Source organism: Galleria mellonella, unplaced genomic scaffold (assembly GCF_026898425.1).
Source record: "Galleria mellonella isolate WM207_F2 unplaced genomic scaffold, CSIRO_AGI_GalMel_v1 utg65, whole genome shotgun sequence".
NCBI classification, from domain to species: Eukaryota; Metazoa; Arthropoda; class Insecta; order Lepidoptera; family Pyralidae; genus Galleria; species Galleria mellonella.
Genome location: NW_026442138.1, coordinates 9,322,238 through 9,349,955, shown reverse-complemented (window position 1 = coordinate 9,349,955; position 27,718 = coordinate 9,322,238). Strand labels below are relative to the sequence as shown.

General features: G+C 30.4%; 2 protein-coding genes across 4 annotated transcripts in view; one reads left to right on the top strand and one right to left on the bottom strand.

The window, feature by feature from the left end:
- LOC113519898 (hypoxia-inducible factor 1-alpha-like) overlaps positions 1-27,718 on the bottom strand; it is a 134,681-nt gene that overhangs the window by 91,298 nt on the left and 15,665 nt on the right. The window contains exons 1-2 of one of the 3 annotated variants that reach the window (XM_026905115.3): positions 23,953-24,394; positions 106-293 (exon numbers count right to left, since the gene is read on the bottom strand). In XM_026905115.3, coding sequence (XP_026760916.2) covers positions 106-293; positions 23,953-24,323 — 559 coding nt within the window. In that variant the 5' untranslated portion in view covers positions 24,324-24,394. Of the gene's footprint in view, positions 1-105; positions 294-1,663; positions 1,809-23,952; positions 24,395-27,718 lie in introns of those variants that run through there. The other 2 variants (XM_026905116.3, XM_026905118.3) reach the window with 2 other exon arrangements.
- On the top strand, positions 18,951-23,148 carry LOC128201949 (uncharacterized). Its single transcript, XM_052900456.1, has 2 exons — positions 18,951-20,491; positions 21,016-23,148. Exon 2 carries the CDS (start codon positions 21,021-21,023, stop codon positions 22,890-22,892), a length of 1,872 nt encoding a protein of 623 aa, XP_052756416.1. The 5' UTR covers positions 18,951-20,491; positions 21,016-21,020; the 3' UTR covers positions 22,893-23,148.

The following is a 27,718-nucleotide window of genomic DNA, read 5'->3' as shown; positions in this document are numbered from 1 at the left end:
GACACTCTTACACGAGTAATAATTTTTCCCATAGATATGGGAACTTATGATCTATTTTAGGCGAATATATGTCTGATTAGTAATATTCATGTAAAGTACACTTACACATAGAGACAACGTCACGCACGCGTAGGTAAGATATAGCCAAGCGCATGACGGATGCTTTGTCAAGTTGCTCCACTTCCTCCTTTTTGGCCGGTAGCGCGGCAGTTAGTTCCGTGAAGATCTGCATCTCTTTAGTACGGCGACATCGAGCAGCCACTCGAGACTTCTCCTTTCTTTTCTCATTATTCCTGTGAAAAAAAAAAAAAATATATATATATATATATATAATAGAAAAAAACGGATGTTTGAGGTGTTAGAGGATAGATGTTTGTTACTCTCTAATGAAAAAAGTATTAAACGAAATTTGATATACGAATACATAATAACTATATACTAATTTAAATCATAGGATACATTATATAATATCTCCACGCGGGTGAAGCCGCAGATACAACTAGTAAATACAAAATTAATCCCCAATACGAAAAGTTTTTTGTGGCTTTAATACTTTTGTGGCATCGTAGCTCTCGAACGGATGGACCGGTTTCAATGCCTTTTTTTCTTTGAAGAATAGTTAATAGAATAAGGTGTTGAATAACTTCATACATAGAAATAATAAATTCTAATTGAGTCAATTGAAAGATCGATAAATAAAGGTTCTTTTATAAAATTTTATTTTAAATTATATACGCTATGTGAGATAAGGGGCACTCCAATCACTTCTCGAAAAATCCAAATAAGACAAACTGAAATAGGAATAACTTTTAAAATATAATGTCGTATTTAATGGTTTATACTAGTGTTTTTCAAAGTGTGGGTCACGACTCCTTGTCGCGAGCCCCTGTAGAGGATCGCAACTAAAACTACATCAGTAAAAAAAAAAACAAAATTATGAAGATAAATTTATTAAGAATAATGATAAAACATTTGAATGTTAATACAAATTAACAAAAAAAATAAAATAATAAGAATTATTTTATAATACAAAGGGGGTCGTATCATGAAAAAGGTTGAAAAACACTGATCTATGCTATAGGTCGTTTGAAAGCGATAATTTTTTTTTTTTTTTATAATTTAAACCAAAGATCGATACAAAAAAAGAATACGGATATCTGTGCGAAATATTACTAAAATATTCATTATGTTTAATTGTTCTAATATTATATATATTAATTATGTCGTTATATTATATATGATAATAAATAAAAAAATTATCGTAAACGTATTAACAATTATGCATCATATTGATTATATCAATATTTTATTTATACTAAAATTAGAATTTAATTGTCTCTTAATTTCTAATTGATTTTATATTACCATATTCGATAAAGAAGGCGAGTATATCCTATATTTCTAAAAATTTATCTTAATTGAATAAATTACAGTTTCGCCATTTTAAAATTTGATAGACACTATTATTCTAAAAATTTGAATAATAATTGTTATCAATTACATGAAAGTTACCCACCTATTTAAAAAAAAATACTCAAACGTGTCAGAATATGTAGATCACAGCACCAGTAAGGGAAGTACCTAAAAACATGGAGGTGTTTCAAAACACAAAGGATTTGTACAACGCATTTGTATCGTAAAAATTTAAGGAATCAAAGTTAACCTTAGCCGTATAGATGAAATTCTTTCCTTCCGATTTTCGAGATCAGAAGCCCCCAGTATACCCATTCTTGATCATTTAAATTCACTATTATTTATTATTCCAAATTAGTATATAGATTTTTCAAAAATGTTTTTACACAATACACTTGCGTCTTGTTCCATTCAGAACCACACACAAGACTTTTTAACTTATAATTACGGTTTTATACTATTAATTTATCATTAGGAACGACAAATGACAATTTTATCGCTCGTTCTAAATAATGCATTTAAAAAGTGCGTCACTAAACGCGTTTTCGACTAGATTTCTTTTGTCGTTTGTCTGGTTTGTAACTATGTCGTTTGTGTCTTTTCTGGCTCAGAAGCCAGCGGTATTCCAGGAAGATATTTCCGTAATAAGTCTAATTAAGTATATAATACTTTTAAAAATGCAAGGCGTACTTTAATTAGAATTTTCAAGAAATCATTAAAGTGGTATTAAAAAAATATGCTCACAACTATATCCCAGAGAGGGTAAGTTACCGGCATTTGATAAATTGTCAGCGCTGTGGTAAACACACACGAACATTAATATTTTTTAAATTTTTAATCTCTTTGCTGTATTCTAGCAATAACACGTGGCTTTATCCGAAAACCAGGATAAAAATATGTCAATGTTAATCCAGGACATCCAAATCTACCCATATATGCACTTAACACTCAGATGATGGAGTGAAAGACATTCCAACAAACTTTCACATTTATTATATTAGTACGATTGATATTTGATAGTATAAAATAAATTGAAGTAATCAGTGAGCCAAAGAGCCACAGAGAGATTTAATACGATAGAGTCAGATAAATAGATAGACAGTGTGTCTGTTTATTTATCTATAAAATATCGATCATATGATCATTATAGATAAATTTTAGGTTCTATAGAACTATTAGTGAGAAAAATGATGCAATATACACCGCAGTAAATTAAATTATGGTTGAACGCAATGAGGGCTGGCTCATCAGTCATACTCGTGAACGGGTGCTGCCTGTAGGAACTGGTCTGCTCTAGTCACTTCAATTGCTTTATTTTAATTATATACTGTATATTTAAAATTTTATGATCTGATATTTTTTAGTGGTTTATATTTATACAAATAAATTATTTATACAATTAATTTAAAAAAAAAAGCAACAGCTGAATTTCTTGCCCGTTTTTCTTGGCTGAAATTGCGTTCCGAATAAAATTAAAAATGATAAAAAATGTCTATTTAAAAAAGCTTAAATCTAAATTTACTTGTATAAAAATATAACTATCTTTTTTACTTTCAAATTATGTATTGGCATATTTAATTATATATTCTTCATCACGTTTTTCGAAACTATTGTAAATACTAAATTAGTAAAATTTATACTTAGCTAGATTTAAAAGATTATCTTGTTTGTTGATTATGTGTTATTTTTTTGTTTTATTTTTAAATGACCAATTAAAAAATTCTTGGTAATTTTTTAATTGGTCATTTCACACACATTTTTGCACATATAAAATACATGCCATCCACATAATATTCATATATAATAAGTTAATAACAGCTGCGTTATCCAATCAAAAAGGTCATATATATATTTTTATAAACATTATGCACTCGAGCAATTTTCGATTTATCAACTCATGTTGATTTCGAATTCTATTTATTATACAATAATCGATAAATGCACCAATGTAGTGAATATGAAATCTTTGCATAGTTAAGCCTTTAATGCATATCAGATTGACGACATGATGAACGATAAAGATGCAATAATAATAGCTCCAGCCAATAATGATACCGAAGCAATATATTGAATGGCCACACCATTACTTGTGTCGGTCTATTGACGCATCTTGAGGTCCAAAACGTGACGCCACTGTTAATTATGTTGGAAAACATTTGAGCATATCATGACTATAAAATGCTCAGTGTATGTATATACAGACAGTGAAAATAGGACATATTTTAAAAAGAGAAAACGTAAGGAGATATTCATATATGCAATTTAAGATTTTGTTAAAAAAAATAACAAATAGATTGCTGCTACTTAAATTGTTTATAAATTTACATAAAAGTTAATACTGTCTAAAGTAAAAAAATATATAATCAATTTAGAATCGGGCAAGACATATTTTTTTAATACAAGGAAATTTAAAATCTTATTTAAATAATACAAAAAAAAAAAGCAAGCTGGAATACTCTTACTGATTAAAATAATAATACTAACCCAAAGTTACTGTAGCTAGAAGTCAGATATTTTGTTTTTGATCATTACATTATCGTATATGTTAACTATAGAAGGACCTTTCGAAATTACATGAGAACGAAAGGTAATAATTTGCACGTTAACAAAGGCACAGGAATCATAAAGAATAATAAAGCAAAATACTACTAGTAACCATAATCACAAAATCCTTTGAATGTCTACACAACTGGAAGTCATAAACAACAGACATTTAGCGTAGAAGTTCCGAATATGATACTAAAGAACGTTAATATATAAGTGTATAATACAGTAATATAAACGCAAGGGCTGATTCAAACATAATAATATACGAATATTCGTACAAACAGAAAATCTTAGACAAAACTGGTTTAGTTTTCCTTATACTCTCAAAATACGCAGTCCGAAAAAATCATATTTATAAACACGTCATTTCTGGAATTCTCATTTAAATACGAGCAGTCAAGGTAACATCACGAATATTACAAGAATTTGAGAATTTAATTCCCGTAATTGTGATAGGATTTATAAAAACGGGATTCTAAATATAAAAAAATATATAATAAAAGTAAAACTATTAATCTATTTATTAAGTACCATGTTTGTCATGGTATTCACGGTTTAACCAAGGAACCAATTTGGATGAAAATTGGTGGAGACAGGCATAAAATACCTAGTTAATGATTTTCATAAATTTATAGTAAATTTCATATATAATATACCACTTTATATTTTTAAACTCCGTCTGAGGTCAATATCTATCGGTTACACGGCTGAAATTGCGAGCCCAGCTAGTATTAATAAATCAATCCTAGCAGTAATAAAACATTTATAGTATAATGTTAACAAACTTAAGAAGATAATTAGTAAACGAATCAAAGTAAGTCAATGTCCACATTAACAAGTATAGAACGCGATGCGATAAACTAGTTTGGGTTAAGTGATAAGGACGGATATATAAAAAGAACGCAACGCATTGAGGAAAACTGGCGAAACACTGGATATAATGGGTGCGTTCAAGCGAATCGACAGGGAACGCTGTAATTTCATTCATCAATACACGAAATTATGCGTGTTTTCACAATATCGTGTATCATATGAATCAATCAAAATATTTTTAAAAGTGTTATCTTAACTGAATGAAATAAAATTGCTATCCACGTCTCTCTGTTTCTCCTCTTACTTCTTCTAAATCACGCAACGGATTTTGATACGAACTTCGCTCCCATTTAGATATATTTTTATGGAAGATTTATATCTACATCGCAATTAAACTTGTTTGTGAATAGATAAATTCGATAGTTTGAAATCAGGTTAAAGAATCAATATTCGTCTAATCTAAATCTTTTCTAATCCAATGCATTGTCCACTATAAAACGTAAGCACCTGCATTCTTTAGTATTTCAAGAATGCACTATAGTTCATTAAAATAGTTGATAATGACATTGACAAAGCATCTAATTATATAAATAATAGTAACGGCATCATAATATTTATAAATTTGTGTTACAACAAGTAACACAAATTTATTAATTGATTTAAAATTAGGGCAGAATAAAATTATATAATCATTAATATAATAAATGCGAGTTTGTACAAAAGGGAGACTTTGTACAAAAGTCGTTTGCTTGGGCACCTCTGTCCCATTCGTGTTTCTGCCGTGAAGCAGTTGTTTTTTCATGGCTGTGTTTCAATTTGAAGGGTGGGATATGGCAGTGAATTAACAGGGTACAGAGGAATAACATTCGAATCCTCAAGAATGGCAATGCATGGGGGTATCGGGAGCGAAACAGTATACTCTGTTATGTCCATGGTACCGCTCATGTCTATAGGCGACAGTTACTACTTTTCATCAGGCGAGCCGTCAGCTTGTTTGCCATTTTAAGTTGTATAAAAATATAAAATAAAAAAGTTTGTAACGATGGATGGATGGATATTTGTTACTCTTTTACGCAAAAACTTCTGATTTGAATGAAATTTGGTACGCGGGTAGATTATATCCCAACTTATCGTATAGGATACTTTATATACTGACTCACGCGGGCAAATACGCGCGATACAGCTAGTAAATTAACAATAGTATAAAAAATTCAGTCTGTGTTGTTGAGTCTGGATTGACAAAATAGACCAATTAGCTATTTGACTTAGTGCTTGTATACGCATTTAACATTTACATTCTAAGAAATATGTAGGTGTTATGACTGCTTAAAAAAACACGTGCTGATTTTTGTCAATGCACATATAAATGCCAGTAGGTAATTTAATCCAGCATGTTTGCTTTGAGGATGATCAAAGAAGCTAAACAAGTCACTTATCTTCTCCCAGGTGATATCACTGGTGGCCATAGTGGAATAGTTTGGCATGGTTTCATGCTAATCTATAGTGATTCATGCCTTTGTGCTACTAGATTTCGTCCGGTCTTGACAAACAGATTCAAGTTTCGAAATCTTAAAATCTACTCTCAGTTAACCAAACATACTTTCATATTGGTTTGTAGTTTTATAGATAGTTGATATTAAATTATAAGGAAACCATATACTAAAATTCTCATTGTATATTCGTTTGCATAAAAAAATTGACGCGTTTGATGCGACATCAATCAAAGGTGAAACAATCATAAGGTGAAACAAATATAAATATAGATAAACGTAACTTCAATTCGATTGTATTACACCTATTTGGGTAGGATTTTAAAGTACACAAAATATTGATTCTTATATACCGATTTAGGTAATTTCCTTTAAATATGGGTAGTAAAAAGTACACAGTAGACAAAGTCAATTTTACATGAATTATTATAGGACAATCAATATGAACTACCGGTTAAGGTGAAGGATAATCAATGGTAACAAATGAATAAGTCCACTACAAGTTCTGTTGTATAAAATAAATTATCTATTGATAACAAACAATCCTGCTACTATAATTACATACGAGTTGTAATTTGCTTAACGTTCTAGTACAAAGGGAAAATTACTGTGGCTTCCTTTGTACCACAGATAAGTTGTTTAATTTTTAAATTGTTCATTTAAATAACAGATTCTAGGGAAACTTGGAACCTGTTTGCATAAACATAAGTTATAGTGTCTACTCGATCAACTACAATGAATGTTTGATTAGAAAATTGGTTTAATTAACTATGACTTAAGTGGTTACTAGATATGTTAGTAAGGATTCCAGGTAAATCGTATTTCCTAGTTAGAACGTTTATTCTACAGATATGTATGCAAATAAAAGGCGGATTTAAAACAAGAAACAATATACTTAAAAAAAATACACATACAATAAAGTTAACATATATATTGTATGTATATATTTATATAATATGTAAAAAGAAAATAACTGAATAGAAAAAGTGTATTTTGTATTTTCTTTAAAATACTGCTTGTGAATATTACATTTTCGTGGTTTTTATTATGGTTTTTGCTGTCAATAGAACGTTTTTATATTCGCAGTTATTAGAATCAACGATGTCGTAGGTTTTACATAAACCTTTGACGACATTTCAATGACGTAACGTTGTCAAATAAGACTTTCACTTCGTGCATGTAGGTGATTGTAGAAGAAACACAAGTATTATTTTTAATTATAGATTTAAAATTGAGACCTTTGACGATCAGTTCTCTTTGTCTACCCCGTAAGAGGCTAAGCGTGAAGATTGAGAGATGGATATTAAATAGAATTTTTATTTCACGTCGGACATTACTGAATCAAAATACAGATAGATAATTCAAAATCCGGTTTGTTACCAAACTATATAAAAATAATCTTGTTTCAAGTATGAATTTAGATAAATATACAGATAAATAGACATTTATTACTATAACACACCATACATGGATGACAAACATCACAAAACTTATATTACATAAAGAACATATTTATAAACATATATATACATACATACACACATATATAAAGGTATACATAAAAAAGGAAGAAGAAACTGAACAAAGATAATAAATTATGAGTGATTCTGTCTGTATATAAAATTGATACAAATGGAATGAAAATACTTGAGAGAACACAATAAAATTGTTGTCATGTTATAACCAGTAATCATAAGACACGCCACATTTTCATTATTTTTTTTATTGAATGATTCTCCAATACATCGGTACAAAGCTGTAAAAACAACTCATAACGTTTTTAGGTCAATGTCAGACGAATGGACGCACACAAAGTGGCCGCTTGTACGTGTATTAGACGATTACTATAATACAATTATAATAAAACCCGATTGATTTGCTCGCGTTGAATCCGTTATCTTCCGTACTGATGGGGAATTCCAAAAATCTAGAAAAACTTACGTCACACACTCTCGGAAATGTTTAAATAGTCATACAATTATTTTAAATATTTAACCGACTTAAAAAGAAGATTGTCAAGTCTAATGTCTCTTTTTATTTGGATTGTATACTATTAACTGTTATGGATGATTTTACGCTTTCGCCTATGTTGATTCCGTATTATACGCATTTTGAAGGTGGAGAGAAAGATGACATTTAGTACATCGTGACGAACTGACTGACGAAGACTGGGCAACAACCACGATGATTTCCAAAAGAGACCACGTGACAATCTGACAGGATATATACAAGAAACCTGTCCTGAGATCTCACAGGAACAACTTGTTCTAAATGATAGTAAAATCAATGGGGTGGATTCTGATGCGCCATTTATCTAAACCCATCTCTGAAATTAAAATAACGTTAGTTTATAATAGTCCATAAAAAAGTAAAATATTAGGTTAAAAGAAGACTTTAAGGGAGTGAAGTCTCAGAATCGGCCCCAATATATCCTGAGTGGTTTAGAAAAAGAGAAGAAGCACAGAGTCGCATAGAAATTTTGTTTTATACTATTTAAATATAATAATTGCAATGGGACTGCGAGCCCTCGTCATTAACAATTCCCTCTCTCTGACCTTTTCCTTCTTCCCTGTGATCTTTACTAAAAATACCGTGCAAAAAGTAGGGTAAATATTGTACATACTTTTCTGTATAAAAATATATACACGAATAGTACTTTAATATCCATTGTTACACAGCGCAAGTACTCGTACTCGGCTTAAAATAGATGACATTTAACGTTTCAGTAACTGGCTGTGTACAGATGAGTATCAGAATTATTTAATAAGTGCAGTCGTAGATATTCATGATTATATAAGGGCAACAATACAAACTCTGTTTCTATTATTTTATAACAGAGGAAACTCGGGAAGCAATATTGTTATGTATATTATCAAGATAATATTACTTCCGTATTAAAAGTGATTGGCTTTGTTTGTTAACTTGTTATCTCTCGGCGCTGTAATCATCACAAAATTTGGCATACACATACTATGTATATGGAATGGAGAAGGACATAAGCTACTTTTTTTCCTGGTCATTCAATATATCGCGGAGACTTATAAGTTATAAATGCGACCACAAGTAGAATAGCAATTACCTTTATTTAAATCAAACGACTTGTTTACAAGCCTAAAAGAGCTTGTAAACAAGTCAAATCGTCACCTTTATTATGAATCTACAGCTTGGGAATACCATTATCTGTCTTGAAGAATTCAAAATAAATTCAGTCTCTCTTTTAGTCTCATTTTCTTTTATATAATTTTATTTCATAATCAGTGAATAAATAGTTTAATTGCAGTGATCAGTCGCTAAAGCAGCTACTGTTCACGAGTACGACGATTAATTATGCTAACATTTTGTTGAAGCATATTTTAGAGAACTCACCCGACCCATCACGCCACTTCCAATCTATACATCACAGACGATAACAAATCTAGTAATATCATTAATTCAAGCTACATTTATAGTTATATATTCCTATTGTTGTGTGGCTATTTCTATTACATTATTCACATAAATTATTAATAACTAAAATAACAGAACATTTTTGGCTGTTGGATATATTACTTCGTTTTAGAACATCTTTTAAGCAACTTCGAAGAAAGAACATTTTAAATTCATCTATATTTCTTTTTAATACTTTTTTTATGCGATTACCTTAATATTTACGAACCAATTATAATAATTCTTGTTGCAATCTTCAAATACTTGATATATTCAGTAAAAGATAACCTTTTTACGTTTTACGCATAAGCTTTTATTTTTGGGATGCGATTTATTCCACGTCCAAACGTCGACAATAATAACAATCAAATATAGATACTTTACGGTTGTAATCACGTCGCGTTTATTCTCGAAAACAAATTTAAATATAAAGTGTATTTGATTTCAAATCAAAGAGCCTTAGATAAAAAATAACATAAGTTACCTAGTGATATTATATGACGATCATTGCAAGTACATAATCCTAAAGTCCTATCGATCACCCTGTTATCATTGAACACATAAGACAAACGAGATAAAAGTTTCAATAATGATCTTTGTCTCTTCTTATTATACATACCTATTATTATTTCTGTATTTTAATAGGTCATGATATTGCTCTTTATTATTCATTCATTAACGATCGTATTCTGATATGAAGATGATATTTACTATTTCATTTTTTAATGCAAAAAATCTTTACAATTAGTCCATTATCGGTCATACCTGACCTACCTGGAAATGCTAAAACACATCTAGGTTTTATGAGATCCATTATTTTTGCATTGATAGATTCAAACGAGGAAGCTTTTTATATCCGGGTTATATATTACGGAATAACAAATACAACTTACTACTTCCATACAAGTCAAGGTAAAGAACCATAGTTTACCAAGTAGTTTGGTCAAGACGCACTTTCTGGGACAAAAATATTAGATAAGTATATCAAATTCCTTGTCAATACAACAGTTTTTAAAGTTAGGATAACCTAATAAAGCTATCTTATAATGAAGGCCGGTCTTCAATAGGAGAAGGTACAAGAAGAAAAATAAGATTAATAGATGGAATGAGAATAAGGGACCCTAATAGTTCTGAGCATCCAAGACCCTAAGTAATCATGAATAGTTGCGTAGAAAATCGTCAATGTAACGAACATTGAATAAATAATCGCGTGTTCATCAGTCAATTGAAAGAACCGAAGCTGTAACGAGTATGAGATGAATTGTAAAAAAGTTTATCCTATGTGTTAAAAAACGAACTAATTTATTAAAATAGGTAATTTTAATAAATTAGTTACGTTGTTGAGCTACGTTCTAATTTACCTATTGATAATTTTTTTTTGAAATATCTGATAATGGAATCAAATAAAACAATAATTTTAGCATTAAATTACGAACGAATGAAAAAAAGACATTTATAAAATTTTTAAGGTTCAGATAAGTTATGGTAGGGTATATGACAAAGAAAGTATCATACTCTATAATTTTTTGTTGAAATTTTCACAGAAACATTCTTAAAATGAAAAAAAAATTACTAATTATATTTTTTATTTGTACTATTTGTCTTCAGAATACTGTCGTAGAGTCAAGTCAACAATTCGTTTGTTTATATTTTTATTAAATTCTATTGAAGCAGCTTTTACTCACTTATAGTAGAATGAATCGTATAAAATAGGATCGATTGGAATAGTTTTCCAAAGTTATTAGTAATCATGACTAGTTACGTAGATAAGCGTCCCGATCGTCAATTGGTGATGATTGCGAGTATATATAGCTAGTCATGTCCCCGTCAGGCAATTGAAGAGCCGTGACCGCTGTGGGGTGAAAAATAATATATATTTATATTGAATAGCAAGGATGGAATTGATTTTTGTTGGTAATATTCCCCGATTTTTCTATCCTATACGTAAATCTGTGATAGGTAAGCATTGGAAATTTATAAAATCTTTATTTAGAACATCTGGACGATCGATCGTAAACAGTTTATTTTTATTCCCTAATAACATAAAGTTCATTATAAAGGTAGGTAGGTATACTTCAAGAAAAATAAACCGGATCTCGTCATTTTCCTCAATCGTTATTTTTGTTATTACAGACCATTATTTTGCGATTAATAAACAGTTACTCTACTTGGAAGCGCGATAAAGATAAACACTTCTTTGTATATATACATCTCAAAGGACAAACTGAGGGTCTACAGCGAAATAATAAATTCGAAATTTCGGTCGAAAGATCGGGATATTTCTATTAGGAACTTCATTAGATTCGGTCATTCGGGAACAGGCATCTCATTAAGTCCACTATCAAAAACAAATTTGACTGCACCTGTCACTCTTTTTCGTCCTTATCGTATCGCAAAAGAAGGAGCTCAATGAAGAGCGTGAAAGAAGGAAAACTCGATATACCTTAAACCAAGACGTTTAGGCAACAAGGTTATAAATATGGGAGGATAATATAGGCAATACAATATGATTATATCCGAAACACGAACATTCCTCGGGTTTATATTTTCTGAATAGGCATACGAACCATTCATGACTATTTAACATTAATTGCTGATGTTTATTAAAAGACATGTAAATGGGTCACAGGCAATCGATGGATACATTGTAGATTGCTGAGTCGTTATTTGTGGCAGTTTATAAAGGAGAATAGTCTCCTTGAAGTTGAACACAGGTTCAACAGCGGGCATTTATTTTTAGTTTAAACAATCATAATACTGAACGTTGTTTAGTTAGACAGCTTTATATAGGTATTTCAGAAACTAGATAATCATATAACAAATACTATATACTATGAAAAATATTATATTAGTAGATAGTATATAAGATATAATTTATTTTCATTATTTATAGCACACAAATAACAACAGATATAGATACATATGCAAAATAAAAGAAAAAAAGGAAAATACATAAAAGAAGTAACATAATTTTTCATTTCGTAAGTGTGCCACAGTAACACAGAATGGTCACAACTCAGTTTATTGCTTTGCCCTCAAAAGAGCAAAATACTGATAATCTGTTGTGGCCAAAAGCTTAAGTTATACATAGTTACTGGGTCATTAGAGTATGAATTTAAAATTATTTTGTACATAAATTAATTCGAAAAGAGTCTTTGCCGAGTTTCTAGAGGTTTTAGAGTTCTCAGAAAATAACATTACGAGATTAGCAGTAAAATCATGAATACCTAACGAATTGAAAAAGTTTATAAACAAGTGTATTTAAATAAAAATTGATTTCATTCTTACACTAGCTTTTAACCGCGACTTCTACCTTTGTCCAAGATATGTTTACTGACTTAGGTAAAAAGTAGCCTATATTCTTCTCTATCTCATATGACCTATAGTACAAGTATACAAAAATTAACAGTCATCAGTTAAACCGTCAATATAAGGTAACAAACAAACAAACATTCACGTTTATAATATTATTAAGGATTCTCTTTATGAACCTATACTGAAACACTTTGTATCACTTTTATGCAACTTTTCAACAGAGAAAGTTCACAATTCACAAGTGTAAATATTTATATGTGTTTCAAAATATCTTAGCCAATTCCAAACTAATTTTTATATTTCTTTTTTAATATCGTTACGGTCTATTCGCCTTTGCTTATAATTAATTTATAACGTTGAGGTCGCTGTTTTTAAGCGAAGCTAAATTTGCACAGTTTTACAATGATTAATATTTTTTACAATTGTAAAAAACTATTCAGCATAACTTCATAAATAGAGGATTTTTTTTATAACAGTTATAGCTGTATATTCCAATTAAAGTATGATTAAGTAAAAAAATACGTCCAGAAAATTACACAAACTTTCGTTGTATTGTATTGTAAAATCTTTATTGTACATAACTCAGATTAAACACTGGTAAATGATTTAATATACAATTTCATATTTGTTATATTATATAGTAGGATTATTTCAGTCAGATTTTAATCCATATTATTATATAACTCGCATTACTGCCTGTTATCTGTACTATTACTACATCTATATTTAAAATATTTTGTTAATGTCAATAAGATAACGGTATTGATACATTTATTCTTAGACAACAATCCAATTTTATATTTGGAAATTTTATAGAGATATCTATGGTCTTTCTTCAAAATTTCTTAAAATATAAATTTGCATAAAGTATTAGTGAAAAATGTCTTTGATATTTCAAATTTTGAATGGATGTCTGATTTCTCCGATCAAAGAGGATTTGGTGTAAAAATAGTCAGACTTTAATGAGAATAATCCACTTATTTATTCAACTGAATAAACAATATTAATTAGTAATGAGGATAAGGTGGTAAAAACAGATAATTTGATAGATAACCTTATTTTTTGAATTCGGTTAAAAAACCGACTTTGGTCAAAGCCGGATGCATGAAACGTAACTGTCATTGAAAATAGATTACTCTAAGGCCAAAGAACTGATATAAATTGTCTAAAGTCTTGCCTTTAATATTACCAACTACTTCATGTTTACTTTTATATTTCATTATAATTACTCCTTTATTTTGTCTAAAACTTTATTAATTTATTTATTAGAGCTATGCACTTATCGATGCATCTCATTGACACTTGTTATAATTTATATCAACTTTCGAAAGATGTGCTGGATTTCAAACTTATTTTTCTTTAAAGAAGTTTTTTTAAAGACATTTTATTTTCGTATTGAATGCCAATGACAGTCATTGTGCAGTATATCAAACGATTTAGAAATTTGTAAAGAATATCGGTCTAATAGAAAACAAAAAATCATATTGCGTTTATTGTAACTAAAAATAATTCGGATACATAAACACCAATAAATACGTTTCCGTACGCTCAATAACGTAATGTGTAAAAAGTAACAAACTGTCAAAATCATTATATTTTTAGTTTGATTTCTATATAAGTATATATATATATATATATATATATATATATATATATATATATATATATATATATATAGATAGATAATTTATTTGCATGACTTACAGCACACAAACAGCAAAAGATACAAAAGCAAAGTAAAAAAAGATAAAAAAACGATACATGTACAAAAGATTTAAAAAAAAACCAAAAACAAAATCAGAATGCATAATAAAAATTTTTTTCTTCATGCGTGTGCCACAGTAATGCAAATATATATATATATATATATATATATATATATATATATATATATATATATATATATATATATATTATATATATATATATATATATTATACAACTTAGAATGGCAAACAAGCTGCCATATCCCACCCTTCAAACCGAAACACCGCCATGCAAACACAACTGCTTCACGGTTGAAACACGAATGGGACAGAGGTACCTAAGCAATCGACTTTTGTACAGTCTCTCTCTGGTAAAATTATTTATTTATTTTATTTATTCGTATTAACTTCAATATACAATTATATAAGTAAATTTACATATGGCGGATTTAACACCTAATGGTGTTCTCTACTAGTCAACCATGAGGCAAGCATAAAATTAAATAGACGGTACAGTACTACTAAAATATGTATAAATATTTTTACTAACTTTAATACATGAAATTCTAAACCAAAAGATTTCAAATAAGTAAATCACGATATATTTGATCGATTATACTTGAAAACCAAGTAAAATTAAAAGTTTAAAGTGTATAGTATAGTAGATATAATAAATATCAATCAATCAATCGAGCTCAAGCTCCATACAATTCAGATTTTTCTTTAATGAATTATTGGGATGCTTTTTTTACTTCTTAAGTATGGGCAAATATTTAAAGAGAGTAAAAATAATTTGATATTCAATTCTTCTTTTTTTTTTTACATAATATAAAAGGAAGAAACATATACCCGCACATTATCAATAATAGCATTAAGACGATTTGACAATTTTCACCGCTTATTATTTGTTCGTTTATTTGGTAAAAGGAACTTTTCAAATTCCGCCTTTTAGCTGTAATTATTAATATACATTCAACTGTATTTTGTTTAGTCGCACAATTATCACTTCTATCTTTAAAAATATCAATAGATTCAGATAAGGTACTACTTATATATATTGTAAGGTCATTGTATATTATAATTTAATACTATAATGTAAAATCTTTATTTAATCATGTTATGATTTCATCATTATATCAGCTATTATCTGACCACTGATGAACATAAGTTTATGTTATGATTTACTCGGAAAAATTAATTTGTATATATATATATATATATATATATATATAAATCCACAGAAATGGATACGGTAACCACTTCACTTACCATCAGGAGGGCTGTATGCTTGATTGCCACCTCAGTGGTATAAAAAAAAAAACAATTTTTATATTTCTACATTTCTTTTAGACACAATGTTTTATTAACAATTATTATAAAATTATGAGTTTCTGTATATTTATTATATATTGTTACTTGCATTAATATCTTAATCTAAAAATCAGGTTCCATGTTTTGCCTTTGCTGCCATTCTCTACATCCATAATCCTTAAGGTCACAAAACGGCGCTGTGCTACTAACTCTCGAGAAAAGCGAGGTTATTTCACACTAAAGTTTATTATTTCAGACGAATTACTTCAGTCAATGACTTATACAGCTATTTATAAGGAAAAAAATAAAGAAAACCACATCGCTAATTACAATCACTGAGGACCGAAGAGTCACAAGACGAGTCAGATGAACACGTGATTTGGTCACTTGAAATACGACGGACCAAATCTTGGCACGTATCCATTAACTGTAATACCGTTTTAAAACAAGTTTGATCGACAAATCCTGTGGTTATAGTCAATTAATAACATTACTTATCTCTATAATTTATATTGTGTAAAATTTCATGAACTTAGGGCGGAAGGCATAAAGTTACTAGATACATTACGAAGACTCCTTAACACATTACTTTAAAAGTTGTTTGCATAAAAAATTCGCAGTTTAATATCTAAAACTGAAAACAAAGTAATAAAAATAAAAAAAAAAAATACCAATTCATAAACTGTTGTGTAGTCCCGGCATATAATGGGCCATCCCTTCCTTTATCCTGGATATCGTAAGAGGCGACTAAGGGAAATTAATGGTCCAGGGATGGGCAGTAGCGTCCCTCTTAAAACCTCACCAAAGGCTAACTGCGGTTGCCAATCCGCTTACCAAGCGTGGCAACTACTGACAAAACCCCCTTTATAGGAAAGGCCTATGTTCAGCAGTGGACATTTAACGGTTGATATATTAATAATAATTTATAAATTTGTGTAATATTCAACGACTACACTATTTACCTTACAATAAATCTTATTACTTTGCTTTGTAATTACATATATTAAGCCCTATAATATAACTGTATAAGTATTAAATTCACTAAATCGTAAAACTTACAAGTCATTTAACTTACTACCCAATATTATGAAATACTAATAAGAGTTATTTTAACTATTTACTCAAAATACCGTAATATCCGCGTATTACACACTATTTACATTAAAATAAATTTTATTTTTTCGTTTACCGTTATATATAAAGCCCTATTATGCTATAGAATAAAGCATTAAATCCCTTAAATTGTATATCTAGTACACATTATCGTGATAAGATTGGAACTAAATTCAACAGACAGTGTTAAATTTTATTTTTATTCAGCACGAGTACATAGATATATTATTTACAGATACTGATTCATTACAGGTAAGTCTAACTATAGATGCGATATAATGTTCTAATGGAATAATTTGTAAATTTTCCAAAACAGAAAATTCCCAATTCGTGTGTATCTGTGTATTTTTTGCGACATGTTACACGATTACGTCGCCAATTCTGAACTGATTTTTATGATTCTTATTTTTTAGTGGATGGAGGGTTGTAAAACTTTATGTATGTAAACACATTGTCGTCATAGAATTGGAAGGAAATTAAAAAAATAATGTAAAATTTTATTTTTATTAAGTATGTACACACATATTTATAGATGTAGATTTATTATAGTAATGTTTGACTACAGATGATGAGAAATTGCAAAGATGCAATTTATTAAATAAATTGTTTCTTTGTAATTTTCTCAAAAAAATGGAAGTTCCCAATTCGTGGGATTTTTATTGCGACGTGTATCTCAATTACGTCGCCAATCCTGAACTGACTTTCATATTTTTTTGTAGTCATTAAAGGGTTTACTTCCGTTTTGTTTCCATATTATCTGATGACGACTGAAGCTTCTGTATTTATATTATATTGTAAAAACTTTATTTACTTACTTTTTTATTCAAGAAAAACTAACAGCTAAAAAACTTCATAATAAAAAAAAAGTAAAGACAAAAAGTCAATTACATGTTTTCACAAATAAAAACAAGAGTTAACTAAATGCACATGACATTGTTAAACTTTATTGTATACACTTTACATTGGACACATTAAAAAGATTCAACATACAATAGCAGACTTATCCCACAGAGGGATCTTTTACAGTTTTCCTTTGTAAAGTAAAAATTGCTTGTAGCGAAGCAAGACAAACTTATAGACACATGATTCCCTGTTCTAAATTCAAATATTTCCTATGTAAAGTATCTACGAAACATCGTTTATCGATATATGTGCTTGTAACTGAAGTAGCCAAATGTACTTCTTTATAAAGTAAAAATAAAACCGATTTATCCATTCATATTTCCATATTATAAAACTACTTCTTTTATGATGACCTCCGGGCACGTTGCTTTACGTATATGAGATCTCGGATTTAATTCCCGGTCAGGTAATTCAAGAAAAGGAGATTTTGTGAATTACTTCGGGTCTGGGTGTTCTGCGTGGCGAGTAGTGAGCGATCGAGATAGAACGACAGCGCAAATGAATGTAAGAAGAAACCGTGGCTGTCACGTCTGTGCCGTGAGTCAGAAAGAAAGAGGTGAAATATCTATGCACAATTCAATTAACCGACTTAATGGAAAAAGAAATGATGATGTTGACAAGTAGTTATGAGATGAATCTATACAATATTTACTTACAGACGCCCCAATTTATTCCTGAATTGGTCTCGTTTAATTTGTCATAATTGAAAAAACTATTGTTTTAATATGAGAAGGAAATTTTAAATTACTGGGTTAAATAAATAAAATAGTAAACATAAATTAAAAATTCCACTAGGGAATCTTGATGTAGAAAATTTACTTCAATTTCTATAAAGTAACTATAACTTCTTCGTTCTGTACTGTAAGCAATGCAAATAAATTATCTATCTATGTGATGCTATACATACAGATGGGCAAAGCACCGGGTTTAAACCCGGTGCTTTGGTAAAAACCCAATAAACACCCATAAACTCCCATAATCACCCAAAAAAATAGGTTTTTACGTATTTTTTTGAAAATATGTAAGTAATACCAATAAATTATTTTTATAAATTGTATTGATCAATTCTACAATATTAAATAAAACGTTAACTAATAATATTTCAGGAAATTTTAAAAATCTATATATAATAAAATGAAAGTAATTAATTTTCAGTGTTTTCATGTTGCAGTTGATCAACATGTTGGCCTTTTGCTTCCCGTAGATACTTTAAAATTTCTTCATAACACCTCGTTCGCACACATGGCCGTATATATTTAAATTCTTGAGCCACTAACAGTCCGAAATACTCATTTCTTTTATCCTCTTCTCCATAAATTAAGCATTTAGAACAGTTTGTTTCTTCTTTCAGTAAATTTTCTTTTACTTTAGCCTCGTTTTTTTCTTTGTTGCGACGACGCTGGGTAAATCATCTGGACACTGGGTCTCACTATCGCCAAATATATTTGGAGATCGGCTTCGGCTACGGCTTGGCAGACATTTTTTTCTTTCTACAATTTTAAATTAAATTTATTAGAATAAATGCTTCGAACACACGCGATCTAAGTACCTTTTGTGTTTATTATACCTTACCTACCTAGGTATAAAAAGAGTACTTACGTAGATTTTCTTTTATTAACTGTTTTATACGAAGATCTTGATCTCTCAAATTAGCATCCATTTTACTTCCAGTGATTATCAACTAAATTAATAATCCACAAAGTATTAAATAACGTTTTTATGAAATATTTAGCACAAAAACAATACCCTTTAAATATCGATCGTCAGTAACTGTGGCTGACTTACCTATATTCTAGAAAGCAGGACTGCCAGATGTGAAGGGGAAATCCCCAATAAATTGTTGCATGTGACTGATGATGTGAGCATGTTCGTTTCATAATAAAAATGTTGCCAGGTAACCAAAAAGTCGTATGTTTTTGTGCGAATTACGATCATAATCTTTACGATCGTACATTAAAAAATAGACAAATAATAGTATGAGTACGATTTAAATCGTATATCTGTCAACCCTGCTAGCAAGACAGCGACAAAATCACGTTGCATAACAATGTAGCCCAAGCTTATATCTTATGAAATATACGGAAGAGATACGGACTTAGAAAAAACAGAAATGTTGTTCTTTGTGGAAGTCATTGATGAAATTCTATGTATTTTAGCCCGCAAACTTTCTTCAAACAAAAACAGCGCCATCTAGTATCGAGTTCTGTAATTATCTCTTTGTTTATGGATTTGAAGTAAGACCGCCACGCATGCAATACATTATGACTGGGGATTCCCCTATTCGTCGACGCTGAATATGAGGCGACGACAATCACTGTCAAACGTGTTCACTATTACTCTGACTCTGGTAACGTGACTTCCTGGTAACGTGTTAGGTAGGAAAAGCAGTAAAAAAGTGCATATTAAGGGAGCAGATTTGAAATAATATTTATACTTAACAAGAAATAATTAAAGGTAAGTGGATTTTTGAATGATACAATTATATCATGATCACTTAACAATTTTAACTTAAAATTAGATGTATTATTACAAGCTTTTATTTAGCTTGCGTTATGTAAATAAAAGTATGTAGGTATGTTCGTATGTTGATGCAATTATCCTCAATCCTCAACCGACTGGGATAAAATTTTCCATACACGTTTATTTTGGATGATAGTGCATAGTTAGCTGAGAGTCGTCATTGGATAATAATGGTGGATAGCCTAAGATGTGTACTAGATATTTATTTTTAACATAATATGCGTAAGTACCTAATCGAATTAAAGAAGTTGCTGAGAAAAATACAGAACAATACGATAATAAACTAGCGTCTGCGTTTAATCCTCCGAGGAGATGTAATTTTACAAAGGTTTTTTGTATTTATTTTATTATTTTTTTAATAAATTTATTGTAAATAACAAGAAATAATCATTGTAAAAAAATAGGCACTCTATTGTTGAATTTTCGTCAGACCAACTAATCATCGTTCATTTTTTTAGGTTCAATGGGGAGACCTAAAGATTTACGCATATGGGAGCACTACCGTACTTTACCAAACAAGTCTGTTTCTTGCAAGCTTTGTAATAAGGTCTACAAATTCAGTAATGCTGCCAAAATGCTTCAACATCTTATCACTTGTCCAAAATCTCCAGAAACATTAAAAGACTCTATGAAACTTATAAAAGATAGCTCGTCCAAAACCAAAATGTCTGGACTGTCAGAGATAGAGACAAATGATTCTTTTATAAGCCCCTCGTCGTCTGCTAACACTACAATAAATGCTGAGTTTCAAGACACCGATGATCATATAAAAACAGAATTAGCGAGAGCTATATTTGTAACAGGGACGCCATTATCGATGGTGCAACATCCTTTATGGATACAATTTTTCGAAAAATTGCAACCAAAATTTAAAATACCTTCACGTAAAGCTTTAGCGACAAAATACTTAGATAAAATATATAGAGAAATGCGTTTTGAGTTAAATGAGGAACTAAATGCTTGTAGTTACTTACACCTTCAGTGCGATGGCTGGTCTAATTTAAGAAATGAAGGAATAATAAACTTTCTTATATCAAAACCTCAACCTGCATACGTTAAAAGTTTGAATACAGAAAGTAATCCTCACACTAGTGAATACCTTAGCCAAGAAGTTGAAAAAGTAATGAAAGTGTATGGAGCAAATAAGTTTCTTGTACTTATTGGCGATAACGCTAGAAATATACAAAAGGCATTCGAATTAACAAAACTCAAATATCCACATGTTGTTCCTCTCGGTTGCTGTGCACATATCCTTAACTTGTTGTGCCAAGATATTGTAAAGATACAAGAAGTAACTGTGTTTATTATGCAAGCCATAAATATAATAAAAACTGTTAAAAGGAGTCAACGATTAAGTTCCTTGTTGATAAAATCAAGGCAGGGTGAAGATTCTACACAAACACTAAAATTGCCTTGTGCTACAAGATGGGGAAGTCATGTTACTTCGTTAAAAAGTTTGAAAGCAAATAAGATAGCTTTGCAAATATTAACAGTTAGAGAAGATGTGGTAATTTCAAGAGATATTAAAGATTTAATTCTAAGTGATGATTTCTGGACGAAGACAGGGGAATGTATAAGTATTTTGGAACCAGTCACTGAAAGCATATTTTACTTAGAGAGCGACCAGAATCGTTTGCATCGCACATACATTACATTTAGAGATGTACAAGCTAAGATACGTTTTGCATTAAATGAGATTTCGACATTGAGCGAAGAAAGCAAACAGCAGATTCTAACATCAGTATCTTCAAGATGCAATATGGCAATGAGGCCAATACATTTTGCAGCATATATTCTAGACCCCAGGACTCTAGGAGTCGAACTTACTCAAGAGGAAGAACTTAAGGGTATGGAGTTTATCTACAATTTAAGCCAACACTTAAGTTTGTCAAATGTAATGGCAGATTTGGCGTGTTATAAAGCTAAAGAAAACTTTTGGGCCAGAGGATTTGTATGGAGCTCATTAGATAGCATTGAGCCCCTAATATGGTGGAAAGGTATTTGTGGTTCCACTGAGTTAAGCAAAGTAGCGATTCGTATTCTATCAGCTCCCTGTACTTCGGCAGCCACTGAGCGTTCCTTTAGTATCCAAGGCTACATACATAATAACAAAAGAAATCGACTTACAACTGAAAGAACTGAAAAAATTTCATTCATTTGTTATAACTGGAATCTTAAACATAAAGCTGAATGCGAGGACATTCAGTTTAATGAAGAAAATACCTTAGAAGCTTTCATTGAGCAAGTAAATGAACATAACAGTTTAGACGAAATAGAGCCTATCGAACCTATACAATTCATCGCTTGTAATAACTCTGAATCTGACAGTGATTGACTGTAGTTTTACATTTTACTTTCATCTCTTTCTTAATAAACTCAAAATCAAATTAAAAGTTTTTTATTCTGTAGGCTGCATAATAATATTGTCTATGTCCAGTATAGTGGACGTCTTGCGGCTGAGATGACGATGATGAAGTACAAAATCATAAACACCCAAAAATTTGGGTGTTTATGGGGTTTAAACCCAATAAACCCAAAACACCCGGTTTTTACCCACCAGACTTTAAACCCACCCAGGTGGATTGCCCATCTCTAGCTATACATAATTAACAAGACTTAAAGGATTCTCATGGATTCCATTATGACGGATCTGAATTTAGACAGTGATATTAAATATATCAATAATATTTAATTCAGGTATACTAAATATACCTATATATACGTATTATTTAAATATGTATATTACGCCGAATGACATAATGTGCTCAGCGAAAAAGCAGTGGATAAGGTTAACGCAAAACCGCACCAAGTAGAAGACCAAACAGAAAAAAATTCCTAACAAATAGGTAGAAGTTATAATAGATATAAATACACATAGATATTTTAAATTTCATAATAATATTGAAAACCACAAATACAAGTTGGAACAAAAAGTAGACAAACTGATAACTACTAGTGAGAAGTCCGTTAAATACAAAGTAACAAATAGCAAAATAGCATATGTACCATGTATGATGTTTGTATGTACGTGTTTATGTAGAGACTGATAATCAGACTTGAACTTTAACATTTGTAGATAGAGACTTTTAATTTAATAAAAAAATACTTTTGAATGTATCGGGTCATAAATATTGTAATGGCTACAGAGACAGTTTACTTTAGTGTATGTACGTACATGCTAATCAAAAGTACTAAAAGAAAATAAGTAGTGAGCAAAGCAGTAAAACACCGCCATTTTGTCGTTCTTGTTCGGGAGAAAATAAAAAATAATTACTTCCTCAGACGTAAATGGCTTTGTTGTTGGTAGTTATACGTGTTTCCGTAAATACTTCGATTATTAGTCAAGTTAAACATAAATATAGAGGTAATCATGTTTATAAACTGCGTGAACTCACATGAAGTCTTCCAAATCGACTATTCTGGTGTACTGACACGGTTGGCCGTCAACATTGTAGCACATGGTGTTGTAATTCCATTGCGGGACCTGATTACAGGGCAGGTTAGGAATTATAGGCTGCGGTTGAATATATCTAACAGGTTGGCTGTACTCCTGGTGGAAGTATTGAGCCTCAGTCGCATGGGGCACATAATAGTTGCTATAGCACTCCACTGATGGTGAGTCAAAATTTGAATAAACACTACTGCACACATCATTCGGCTGTCGCGCCCACTGACCCGACATCGGACACTGCATATTCCATCCAGTTTCCTCGAAGCAACCCACAACCGGGCACTGCGAGCGCGCGGGCTCACCATTCACGAGCATGTTGGCGCTGGCAGAATCCAGGAAACAACGAAGCAGTCCATCAGGGTACGTAATCAGCGAGCGACTGATAGCAGCAGATGTTCTTATCTCCTAACAGTGGCGTAGTGGCAAAAATTGATATAACAACGAATTATTAGATAACATAATGCAAACATTGTCAATAAAATATATATCGACTGTGGCGTTTCTAGTGTAACATTTCATATTGGTTATCATTGGCACTTAACGATTTGATGTTTTCGAGAGATTAGCCGTCGAAGTTGTCAAAATTCTTGTTCGTAGTTCTGTATTGAAAAAGATAATAATTGAACCCATGTTAGCAATCTATTTATAATAAAAAAAAAATAGAAAAAAAAAACAGTCGCCAGGCAAACAAAATTTGTGTTTGTTTCCTTTTAGATTAGAGACTGGTATGAAAGATCCAGACAGAACCTTTAGTAACTGTAACAATATCATTGTAGGTACCCTAAAGAAAATACGTAAACGAAAAAGTACAAAGATTGGGTAGATATAGATTTGAATATTGAAATAAAAAAATATATTAGGAAGCTATAGGATGACTTATAGTTGAGAAGTGAAGGCAGCATCATAGGAATCTTAACAAGACAAGGTCTGTCAAAAGTTCATTATGTATATAATAAGACTTACAACGATTATCTAGATCGGGTTAATGGAACTCTTTCAAATATGCCTCATTTGCGAGTACGCGAATAAGTATCAATGGGGCTTATCTATAAGAGTAATAAGTATATATTATGCTAAAAATATTGCTTCCGTTAGTAACTTATTAGTTATGTCTGGTAGGTGAAAATAGCAGCATCTCAGTCGGTAAATCGTTTAATTATTATATATTTTTATAATTATTATATTTAATTATAATATATTGCTTGTTTAAATTTTCTCTCAGTGATTCACGATTTCCCATACAACAAATTGCGCAATTTGCACGTTTTTATAATACAACGCAAAGAAGGTTGCCCATACCAGAGGCTGCCACTGTAACATTAACAGTAATATTAAACGTATGTAAGATCGAAACTGTCACTATGATGTCATCAACATGCCATTATCCCTTCTTTTCCTTATGTGTGTTCTTTCATCCCACGAACATTCAGGTTGTGGAATGAGCTCCCTGCCGAGGTTTTCCCAAGAGACTACAGCATGGGGTTCTTCAAAAGGGGGGTAAAAGAGGTTTCTTCAGAGTCGGCAACGCACCGTATGCTTGCTTGCCACCTCAGTGGTATAAAAAAAAATTTCAGTCGTTTCCAAGTTCACTTAAATGTCATCTTCACATAGAACTCTTCTAGTTACAATCGTATTAATTCTAATTTTACTAATATATATAATAACATGTCTGTTGTTTGTACATAACAGATATTTAATAAAAAAAAAATCAATATGATTTTAATAAAACCAATAGATGCCAATTTTAAGAAATTTTGTCTGTATCTATGCATACATTTTTGTAGCGGCATCGCGAAGCGAAGCGAATATAATTACGACACAAAATGAAGTTTTCACAGTTCTGTTCCTGAAGATCTAACTTAAAATTTGGAAATGGTTTATTTTGATATACCATCTGGTAGTAATCTATTTAATTAGTTTTCCTACTTCTGAAATCAATGCGTACGAACTAGTGTAAAAAAGCCAGTTAGTAAAATAAACTGATATAATTTAGATAAATAACCAGTTTATCATAATTTACAGAAAATGTCCGATTTCTTAATTTCTCGTAAACGGACCATTACGCAAAATGGCCACTACGTTCTGTGGCCTTATATGGGAACTTGTTAGCATCAAGTACGAATACATAAATAAAACACCTAATGCAATGGAAACAACCAATAGTACCTATATAGATGCTGCTTATTGATTGGTAGACAAACAGTTCAGGGTTTAATGCCCTCAGGTATTATTTGAATTTATAAAAAGTCTGCGAAGCGTTAAATTATAGAACACAGAAGAACAAATATTACTATATTGCAAATGTATAGCATATTAACACTACCACACTTGTGTGATAATATGTTGTAATTGTAAAGAAATACATAAAACTGTACTTCGATAAAATGACTTCTATCTTCACTGCGTTCATTTGTCATTTTTTATTAAGTACTCTCGTCTTATATAATTAAATATTTTAAAATATGCAAAAATACATATTTACACACACCATGAGCCGTTTGTTTATTTGCAATTCAAAAGATATTTGTCAAATAAAAAAAACTGCAGTTGTGGCAAAACCAGTTATTTTGGTTTCAAAACTAACCTACTGAACCGATTTTGACAAAAATTTCTATGGGACTAAACTTTAAGTATATCCTTTCAGATAAAAAAAAAGAATTTCCCAAATTGATTAAGAACTGAAGGAATTATGAAGTAATAAAAAAAAAAAATTACAACCGAATTGAGAATCTGGTGGTGACTTATTTTAGATATGGTTTAGTAGATGGTTACTTTATTGCTTCAATGAAAACTTGTTCTGCATCATGTCACATATCGAACTAGAATTCTATGAGTGCACTTAACGTAAACTTAACACGCTTTATTACATGCCATTAGACAATCGCTCCATCTTATCAAATATCATGTATTTTAGGAAATAAAATATTGTTGCTATGCAGTCACCGATAGGATAAAATGGTTAAAAAATACTTAAAAAAACAACATATAACAAAACATAGAAAAATCTATTTTAAGTCGATCACAGTGCTCCGTTATGTATTTCATAATTATTTTCTTTTCCTATTTTGGGTTAGTACTAGTTAATGAGTACTTTGTTACAAACTTTTTATAATATAAAGGATATAATGGGCGACACAGTATACTCTGTTACATCTATGGTACTGTTCATGTCAGAACACAAGGGGTATCACAGTATATTCTGTGATATCCGTGGAGCTGTTTAGGTCTGTAGGCGATGGCTACCATTTTCAATCAGGAAGGCCGTAAATATTTACAGAACTTTAAACTGCGGATTTTGTGATAAACTTTAAAGGGCCGAGTAAAAAACATCACTCTAAAAATAAACGGTTTCTTTTATTATATTGCGATGAAAATAATATTATATTACTTAAAAACGAATTTAAAAATAGACAAACTGTTTTCAAGCTATTCAATAGAATTTACTAATAGCTATGGCAGCGACTTTGTTTGCGTGACCGGAATAAAAAGTAGTCTACGTCCTTCTCCATCCCGAATACAATGTACGTGTATACCAAATTTCTTAACCATTAGTTAAGCTGTTAATACGTCATGAGGTAATAAAAAAATCCAACTTTATATTATACTCAATTTCGTGTATAATAATAGTATATGTCATATATGTGTAAATATATTTGTTATTTATATATATTTTTTCGTTTATATATGTAATTTTAGTACGTATGTATATC

Bases quoted from the DNA above. Each gene is read 5' to 3' on its own strand.
- LOC128201949 (XM_052900456.1), top strand. From the start codon at position 21,021: ATGGGGAGACCTAAAGATTTACGCATATGGGAGCACTACCGTACTTTA.